Raw genomic sequence first — 10,822 nt, 5'->3', positions numbered from 1 at the left:
AAAAATATACCTCTCGATCTTCTTTTCCTCCGTGTTTGCCATGTCTGGCACCAACTGGCAAAGTTCGTTGAACCGGTTGTTGTAGGCGTCGATATCCGTTCCTACCATGGTGTGGTTCCAGAATTCCTGTTGTAGACTCTGGATTTCTGCGCGAGAGCAGAACTTTCTCATCATCATCTCCTTCAGTTCCCCCCAGGTCTTGTGGAGAGCAACTTCTCGCCCCAATGTTTTCGTTTGAAGCTTCCACCAAGACGAAGCTGCCTCTTGGAACATGCAGGTCGCGTAAAGGACCTTCTGGTTCTCACTACATCCGCTAATGGAGAGAACTGTCTCCATCTTGTCAATCCAGTTGTAGAGCCCAATGGCCCCTTCGGTTCCCTTGAATGGCCAAGGCTTACAGGCCATGAATGTCTTATAGGAGCATCCTTTGTCCAAGGCTCCTGATTCGGGTTCTGGGGTCTCCACCTGACGACCCTGACTTGATTCGGCCTTGCTGGCCTCATGTGTCGCAATCGCCTGCGCGATTATTTCCGCGAGTTCCTCGGGTGTCATGGTAATTCCTTTGGCTTTAGTTGGAGGCATTCTTGCTTTAAAAGAGTGAAAATATATCAGACTTAGCGCATGTACTCTGAGCACATAATGTTATCATTATTTACTAGTCAGTGTGACCCGTGTTCCTAAGTGTGTGTATAGTTTCTTTTGAAAATATTTTCTTTGAAAAATATTTCATGCGATTCCCCAACGGTTATAGTCTAGGTTAAAACTTCTTTTCCTAGTTCGCTATAACCAGTGCTCTGATACCAATCTGTCACACCCGGCCCTGAGCGGCGGAAACAGCCGGGCGCGCGCGAGTGGGAATTGATACTTAAGCACGGGCCATTGCAAACATTCAAAGTAAGATTTTCATTGCGCATGAAAAGTTTAATACAAATACATTACATTGTTTAAAAATTTCATAAAAACATCCAAGTATAAAAATTGTTGAAGATTTCCACGCCATATCCCCATGCGCGGCGGGAACAACCACGCGCATCGAAGGGATAGAACTAAAATCTTCCAAAAAGCTAGTTTAGATGTTCAGCGTGAGGTGCTCTAAGTGTGACTCCATGCGCTACCTAGTTATCTCCTGAAAGACGCGTAAAAACATTTGAATCAGTATAAACTGAGTGAGTTCACAAGTCTTAGTAACTTGATAAATCGTATTGCATCATAATCTTGATACAAATCATTCTGAAACATAATTCTGATAGCATCATTAAAACACATGCTTGGTAAAACATAGTTCTATCAAGATATTCTGATAAAATCGTTCCGCGGGTTACGCGCGAACATTTCTGGGAACTGTGCTCGTCTATGCAAAGTGGCGCTGCCACTACGAGCTAAAATAAGTAATACCGTCCCGCGGGTTACGCGCGAACGTTTCAGGAACATGTGCTCGTCCATGCAAAGTGGCGCTGCCACTACGAGCTAAAATAATAATTCCGTCCTGCGGGTTACGCGCGGACGTTGTGCCGGAAAACAAGGCGCTCGTCCATGCAAAGAGGCGCGACCCCTACGAGCGGGCTCAAACCCATAGTACTGCCCCATGACCATACTAGGCACTCGTCCATGCAAAGAGGTGCGACCCCTACGAGTGGGTGGATCAAACCAGCAGTCCCTACCCTTAGAGTTCCAGTGGTAAAGTGATCACTTACTCGAGTTCTAGCGCACATACATCGAAAACCTTAGATAACCGTTTGCATTACTCATCATGAAACATAACTTAAACACATAATCGCTTGCATAGCTTGTAAGTATACCATGATAAAACATTATTTAAGTACGTGTCCCTCGCCCGGAAAACAGTTTAAAAAAAAATAGTGAAAACAGTGAAAATAGGGGCTGTGAGACTCACCTGTGGTTCTTGTTAAGGGATTAATCGAGATTCGGGTTTTCTTGGTGTTGGCCCCGGAATCGAAGGTCTAGTAACTGGAACGGAATCGAAAATAACGGATGCTCGGGAGATGATTAGTGCAAGTTTGCAGTTCTTTGGAGTGTGTTTTGAGTGATAATTTAGGTTACATATTTATAGGCAAACTCAAGGGAACACAATCCCTTGCTTTAGGGGATTGAAATCTTTTCATATCTAGGTGTAATGATGATAAGGTATGGAAATTATTATTGTTTATTGTTTATTTAAAAGTGGAGGAGTGGACAAAAGATCTTGATTTGATTTGGACAGGACATGCAGGTCTGGGGTTGGTGAGAATAGGGTGGCTGACAGTTGACTTTTCATGTTACAGTGTGCTTTTTCAGGTACTTTTGTCAGTGTACAGTAAAAAGTGGAAAATCTCTGAAACACGCTACTGTTTCCTTTTGGGCGGGAGTAATCTCCTTATGTCTGGAGAATAGACTAAGTGTTCTGTGCGCATCACTTTGTGCGCATAGCTTTCTGCGTGAAGGACATTTCTTTGCTGCGGGTAGGTGCGTAACATTCTCGCAGTTGGGGATATTGAGTTTCATTTGTAGATTCTCCAGGTGGTCTTGGTATTTCAACATAGTGATCAGTCATGTTGAAGTCAATTCCATCTTGGAGCTTCAGACAAACTGGCTCTCAATGTTCCCGCCATGCGGGGAGGTTAGTTCCCTTCCGCACGCGCATAAACGATTTAGGATGCACCCGCCTTAGCATCATGCGGGATGGTCAACCCATAGACAACATAACGTTAAGTTACATGAAAACATAAAGCCAAAACATTCGCGCATGGCGCATATAACATATGCTCACGCTGGTTCTTAACATGGTGCGCTCGCGCAGGTTGCACATAACAAATGCACGCGCTGACTAACATGGCGCGCTTGCGCAGGGCGCACATAACAGATGCACGCGCTGACTAACATGGCGCGCTCGCGCAGGGCGCACATAACAGATGCACGCGCTGACTAACATGGCGCGCTCGCGCAGGGCGCACATAACAGATGCACGCGCTGACTAACATGGCGCGCTTGCGCAGGGCGCACATAACAGATGCACGCGCTGACTAACATGGCGCGCTCGCGCAGGGCGCACATAACAGATGCACGCGCTGACTAACATGGCACGCATAATATTTACAATCACCTAATTATTAGGTTGATTACTTAGTTTAAGGGATTGGGAATTTACCGGGTGTCACAAACGATATCCGCAATGTCATGATACCCTTTAAAGGGTTTCTTTTTTCGACTTAAATTGGAAGTCTTCTATACCTTCCTTCCACAACTAGGGCCAGATAATTCTTCAACTGCATCAACCTTCTTCGCACATTTAGATGTCGTTCAATTTTTTTTTAGTCGAAAAGGTAATAGCAGAGGTGACAATCTCAGCCCATAGTAAACTGGTCGATTAGTTATAAGTTTTCTTACTAGCTAGTTGAATTTGTTGGAAGTTATCCATGTTAATTCAACACTAAAATCTTAAATCAACACTTTCTTTTCCATAATTTCACATCCCGTGAAAAAAAAGATGGGAATGAATATGATTTTGATCTTTGGAGCGACTGGTTAGATAAGAAAAATCCTTGTTGTATGCACTTTTAGTACACTCACATGGATATCTAATACTTATATGCAAGTATCATACTCAATAAATAGAGGAGCACAACTACTAGAAAACAAGTCATTTTCTCACAAAATTTTCCTATAAATTTCCTATGAGAAATAGTTCTAACAGATTTTCAACAAAAAAATAAGCTCCAACTTTACTACAATATTATCTAATAATTAGTGAAAATAATTTTTGTAGGAAAGTTATAAGAAGTTTACTACCACATATTTTTGTAGCAATTTTGTAAGAAAAGTTGTTGGAAAATGGTTGAAAATAATTTTCAAGCATGTGTTTTTCCAACAACTTTTTTGTTAGAAAACTGTTAGAAACTGGATTTTTCCAACAAATTTCCTACAATTCGGTTGTAGAAAAACATCTATTTTTCTAGTAGTATGCATGAATTATGGTATTGTTTTAAAAAATCATATATTTGATAAAGTTTGAGATTTTAAATGAAAATTTTTATTACAGAAATATATTATAATTTATCACTAATAGAAAATAATATGTGACAAAATAATTTAAAGAAAATTGAAGAGATGGAGTTGATAGCATGACATCACACGATTGACTTGTGGTCACTCCACCAACCAAGTCGTTTGCTTTAAGTGACCAATGTGAATGGTCTTATTATGTTATATTTGTCTTTACTCTTTATTGTCCGCCATTTTCATTCTTTTTTCATCACTTTTCCTCCATTCTTAATTAATATTAACATTAATAATGGAGCAAGATGAAGAAAATAATATTAACATTAATAATGGAGGAGGGATGTTTGTGAAAGTTATGACTGATGAACAGAAGAAAATAATATTAACATTAATAATGGAGGAGGAGGGATGTTTGTGAAAGTTATGACTGATGAACAAATGGAAGTTCTCCGGAAACAAATTGCTATTTATGCTACTATTTGTGAGCAACTTGTTGAATTGCATAATTCATTAACTTCTCATCATGATCTTGCAGGTTGGTTGGTTGGTTGGTTCATGGTTTTTTGTTTGAATTGATTGTGAATATTTTAAGGGTTTTTATGAAAACTGTTATTTGTGTGTGTGTTTTTTAATATTTTTGGTACCAAATCTGTTAGATTCTTGAAATGAGGATGATTTTCTTTTTATATATTTTTGGTACCAAATAGTATTATTATAGGTTTTGTGGTTTGGTTTGATTCATTGAATTTTGCCATTATGGTACCTATATGATATTTTATATATTGATTGAATTTTGCTAATTAAAATGTATATAATATAAGAGGATAGGATTTTTATAGATTGCATCCGGTTATATTTTGTTTCTGGGTTCTTTGTTATCTTAGATAGCCGAATTTAGTGTCTTTTCTGTTGTTGCTTGGGTTGCCAAGTCCAAGTGTGCATGTGTTTTGTCTTTAGAGAATTGAGTGCTACAAGAGAAAATACTATCCTCTGATTTGGCAACACAAACAATGAATTCGCTAACTAAGATAACAAGAATTCATGATGAAATCAAGGGTTTTGAGGCAACCCATTCATCAACACTTTCTTTTAAATCGGTTCCTCAACCGCTAACCACTTGTTTTTGTCTACTAAAACATATTATTGCTAAATTTTATGACACCTACTTAACTACCAAACCTTCCAAGTTATTATTAACAAACATTGAGTTGACTAACTCATCCAATTAGTACCTCATTTATGCATTTCAACCAGTTTATATAATCTTTAGTTAGCAGATTTTAGGTCAAAATGATTATGTGGTGACATTGACCATGATGACTTTTCGTTTTCCCCTTAAACATATTAACTTAAAAGATCACTCTATACAAAAAGTTATAAAGAATCTTGATTACTATTTTCTTGCAGGGGTTAGACTCGGGAACATATACAACGATTCGTTGGTGTCATCTGGCGGCCACAAATTCTCTAGTCGCCAACGATGGACACCAACACCCGTTCTTCAAATTCTCGAGCGTCTTTTTGAGCAAGGAAATGGGACACCAAGCAAACAAAAAATAAAAGAAATAACATCCCAATTATCACAGCACGGTCAGATTTCTGAGACAAATGTTTATAACTGGTTCCAAAACAGGCGGGCCAGGTCCAAGAGGAAGCAACAACTATCTGCACCTAATAATAATAATAATAATAATAATAATAATAATAATAATAATAATAATGTCGACTCTGAAGTTGAAACCGAAGTTGAGTCACCAAAACCACAACAGAACTCAGTATCAACGGTTGATGATAGCACGGGTTTTCAGACTCCAAATATTATGTGTTCGGTGGATCAACGTGCAAAGAAAGTTGAGCCCGTTTTCCCGTCTGAGGCTAGCTCGAAGCCTGCGGGAAATGTGGGCCAAATGTCGTATTATGGAAGTATGTTGTCGAATCCAAGTAAGTATGCAATCAGAAAATGTGTTTAGTGAAGTGTTTTCATTGTGAACAATAGGAGTCATTACTATATAAATATATATTTTATATATTTAATAAAAATAATAGACTCATTTAGGCTTGTGAGCTGGCTTGAACGCGTTACATGAATCTTGTGCTAGCCTTGGTTATTACTTATTAATATTAATTTAATATGTTAAATAAAACTAATAGGCTTGTGTAGGCTCGCTAGCCGGCTTGAGCTCGTGAAGCAAAACTCGGGCTCGGCTACTATTTATTATTTATCAATTATATTATATACATTTATAACTATTTTTATATATGTTAACTATAATTTTTATATAATATAATATATATTGTTTAGTGATTTTTATTGAATAGTTATTATTTTGTCAATATAAATTTAATATATGAAATAAGCTTGTATACAAATAGGTTCGTGAACCAAGTTGAACTCAATAAGTGAAGTTCGGGCTCGTTTAAGCTTGACTAGATTTGAGCTTTTAATGATCTGAACTCGAGTGGCTCACGAGCAGCTTGGCTTGTTTACACTTTACACCACGTTAACAATATTTGGAATGTACAACATTCATAGCATCTGGTACAATGTTTAATCCAGGAATGGACTGTATAATCGGGAAGATGGAAGTTCCGGGGAGCTACCAATCATATATGCAAGGTGATAATACAATATGACAAGCTAAAGGTACTTCCTTGACACGCAAGTATAGACGCTAATAGTTTATTATCTTTGGTGATCGTTTCTTGTACTTCACTCTTCGTGTTTTGCGGATGATATATGTACATAGTATGTGTTTCTTGATTAGTACAGTGTTCGATAAAAACAAGCTGTTAACGGTTTTCAAACTGTTCTAATATATATATATATATATATATATCCAAAATGCTAAACTAATGTTTGTATGTGCATAAAACAAATCTTGAAAAGTAATCAACATGAAGTTCATGCTATTAAACTCATATTTGTCCATTAACACCAGCTGAGGTGGATAAGACTTTGTAACCCTTGTAATTAAAAGTTCAAATCACACTTTCCGCACAAAAATATTGTTCTTATTAAAAGGGTTGTTATTGTTGGATATATATGGCCAACACATGACATATGACATCGTCACTATCGACATATAATCTTGTAGAGTTACACACCGAGTAAAATTATCAAGTGACATATAATCTTGTAGAGTTACAAACTGAGTAAAATTATCAAGAACACGTTTATATATGTTTTAACATAATCAACTTAATCAAGATCATAAATATATTATGTAGTTGAAAAACTCACGAGGGTGGGAGTGAAAGGGGGAGAAGGATTAAACATATCACATATGTTCCCAATAAGAATATGTCATGTTTTGGTTGACTAGTCACGTCAAACATGTTGTATTCAGTTTGTGGTACATGTTTTGTCAACTACTCAACTCTGATATTACACATCTCAAGTAATTTGTATTGTGTGTAATACAAGTCTTTTTAATACAATTTCTATTTAATCAATTTAGCTTGGGAAAATTCTCTAAATAATCCAAACGAAGAGAGAGAGAAAAAAAAATAATCCAAATAGTCACAACTTTCCCATACTAGTCCAACTAATTTGTACTGTGGAGACACCTTGGAAATATAACCGACGATATTCAAAAACCAATTAAAACTTGACACTTGGAATGAGTCTGACAAAACCGACCATATTTTCAAAAATTTGGGGGTTTTCGTCCAAATCTGATATTTAAATCATTTTGTAAAAAGCAGTCTCTCCAGACGGTTTTTTATGTTTCTTATCTATGTAACATCCTGAATATTATAATGATAAATAAAGAAAGTTACGTTTAGTGATTTCGCGTTATTAAGTAAGTAATACCGAGTAAAGAACGGATCATGGACTTAGATTAATTAAGACGGATTAAGGGTAATGGGCCTTAGGTCCATGGGCTTTAAGGGATATAAATATCCCCTTAAACCATCCTACAACCCTAACTATCATTTCCATCTTTCATAAATCTCTACACACTCAAAAACACACACATACACTACACCTCATACGGCCGAGATAGAGAGAGAGAGAACGGATTAGAGTCCAAAAATCAAGCCAACCATTATTAGACCTTCGATATACGAGCTAGATACGGGATAACCAAGCAAACCGCGACCGCACCGAACGCATAAAGGTATGCCTTTTACCTTAAAGTTTACGTTTTTAGGATCGGTTAGCTTTGAAACTTAAACATAAAGTAAATCGGGTCTAAACGAAACGTAAAGTAACAAACTTGATGTTGGAAATGAACTTGACAAACCTATGACCATGTACGGCGACTTGTTATTAAACGTTTTAAGCCGAAAGCTCCAAACTTTATGTCTTTCCGGGCTAAGTTTTACCCGAACTAGGCCATGGGAATGATCGCGGAGTTAGTTAACGTAATATCCAAGAAATTCTCGATGAAATAAGGGTGATTTTGGTGATTAAGTTTGAACAGAGACGGCAGCTGGGCAACTTCGCCTACAAGCCATAACTTCGCCTTCATGCAAGTTCGCTTGCAAGCAAGTTCGCCTAGCTGATAACTTCGCCTAAGGCCAAGTTCGCCTAGCTGATAACTTCGCCTAAGGCCAAGTTCGCCTAGCTGATAACTTCGCCTAAGGCCAAGTTCGCCTAACTGATAACTTCGCCTAAGGCTAAGTTCGCCCATGATAACTTCGCCGATCACTAACTTCGCTTATTGTTAAGTTCGCTTAATGATAAGTTCGCTGGAGTTAGCAAATTAGAAAATAAATTAAAAACCTAATGAAAAATGTGTTAAGACAGTTAATGGAAATAAAATTTTTCCAAGCTGACCTGGCAGCTCGACCCCATCCAGGGGCTCTGCCCCTTGGACCCTGCTAGGGGCTGCCGCCCCTAGACCCCGCTGCCAGGGGCGCTGCCCCCGGACCCTCGTTCGTTGTGGGTTATATAAAGATGGAAATACTATACGAGTAGTAGTAGTTAATTGATACATGTAAATATTATACAGTTAGCCGTGCACAGCTCAAGAAGGGAATAACGATTAACGGAGAGCGTAACAGGATTCAGGTGAGTTTCTAGCCCCATTTATGTGTTATGTTTTCGGGGCTGTGTGCATACTCAATATGTTTGTTAATACGTTTATCCTAAGAGATAAGTGTATGCCTTATGTGAATAATGTGAAATGTATGAATGATTGCTTGATGGTACGTGAACGATCTTCGGATATTGCACGTACTGTCAGGTTGTAACGCTATGTATAAGGTAAGTATGATATGTATGCTTATGTGTATGAATGTGATAAAGTTAATAAAAGAAGGAAAGGATGTTTGTATGGTTGTATGGTTACGAAGAGGGTACCGGGCCCTAATAATACTCGAGGTATGATGTATGGTTGTATGGTAACGAGGAGGGAATCGAACCCTACTAATATTCGAGAACTAGGGAACCGAACCCTACTAATATTCGAGGAAAGAGGGTACCGAGCCCTAATAATACTCGAGGAAAGAGGGTACCGAGCCCTAATAATACTCGAGGAAGGAGGGTACCGAGCCCTAATAATACTCGAGGAAGGAGGGTACCGAGCCCTAATAATACTCGAGGAATGTAGGGCGTAATGCTCTTTATAACGTAAGATGTGAAAGCAAGTTAATACAAAAGAAAGTATGAAAGTATGAAAGTATGAATGAAAGAATATAAGTTTGTGTGTATTGTATAATGTATGATTAACTAGAACTCACTCAGCGTAGCTGACTTTTAGTATGCACGCAGGTGAGTAGGATGAGGCAGCTCGCTTGAGGAGACACGTGGCACTGAATAAGAGGCTGGCATCGGAAGACTCAAGACGTTTAAGTTTAACGTTTTGTTTATTTTGAAAGACAAGATGTTGTTTTAAGACAAGATTTGTTTTGTTATGAAATGTTTTATGAAAGTTTTTATATTCCACGAATGTTTTAATTAACTCTGATATTAGAACTGCGTTTATAAGTAAATCCAACACGAAAGTAGGGCTACCGGTAACGGGGCCTTACAATCTAGTTCGTTCAAATTCTATTTTCTTGAGAAAAGAGCTTTTTGAATTTCGTCTTCTAAGACGCATTTTAAATGAATTTGTTCTAAAGAGATCATATTCTTATGTTTTCTATCTAGTAGGATCAAATACAATATTCTTATATCTTCTTATGATTTCATCTTCTCTTCTAAATTATCACAATCAAAAATCCAATCCACCATTATCATTTCATCTCAGTGAAGTATAAGAGAGGAGATCGAGTAATCCGAACTATATCCAAGGAGATCATATAAATAATAATATAATGATACCCGAAAAAATGCTCATCGTTAATCCCAACTATCTTGATGCTTCATGGTTATGATGTTCCTCCATCTCTAGTGCCACGATAATTTTCAGATCATCCAGTGACATCCACAACCACTTCTTAATCATAACAACGGGTCTTAGTGGTAGATGTATTTTGATTTATGTACTTTTGGTGTGTAAACTTATTTACTTATCTGGTTTTTTTATTTATCTTATTTATTTAATGTTTGTTTATGTTGGGTCAAGAGTTTGACCCAAATGAGGAGATTTGACCTAAATGAAGAATATTGAAGATTGGAATCTTCAATATTCTTGGACCTTCGAGTAAGCTTGGAAACTGCTAAGTATTGAACCCGGGTACACCTTGGACCTTCGAGTAAGCTTTTACTTAGCCGAGTACGAGATTTTGCCTTCCGGGCACGGTTTACTTCAAATAATCTTCTTAAGTGGATATCCGAGCAATGTATGCTTTTTGGTAATTTCCGAGTAAGGTTCATCTATTTGGCATATCCGAGTAAGGTTCACTTTGTCAAGTAGGGTTGTTCTTCAAGACCAAG

At 37.7% G+C, this 10,822-nt stretch overlaps 1 protein-coding gene across 1 annotated transcript; it reads left to right on the top strand.

The window, feature by feature from the left end:
• The first annotated feature begins 4,384 nt into the window (after positions 1-4,384).
• On the top strand, positions 4,385-6,720 carry LOC143531477 (WUSCHEL-related homeobox 8-like). The gene is made up of 3 exons (XM_077026763.1): positions 4,385-4,531; positions 5,404-5,937; positions 6,554-6,720. The coding sequence occupies exons 1-3, from the start codon at positions 4,405-4,407 to the stop codon at positions 6,628-6,630; spliced, it is 738 nt and encodes a 245-aa protein (XP_076882878.1). The 5' UTR covers positions 4,385-4,404; the 3' UTR covers positions 6,631-6,720.
• Positions 6,721-10,822: the final 4,102 nt, after the last annotated feature.

Source organism: Bidens hawaiensis, unplaced genomic scaffold (genome assembly GCF_021521415.1).
Source record: "Bidens hawaiensis isolate Kalapana, Puna unplaced genomic scaffold, B.hawaiensis_p1.1 tig00009190_1, whole genome shotgun sequence".
Taxonomy (NCBI): Eukaryota; Viridiplantae; Streptophyta; class Magnoliopsida; order Asterales; family Asteraceae; genus Bidens; species Bidens hawaiensis.
This window is presented reverse-complemented; position numbering and strand designations above follow the sequence as displayed.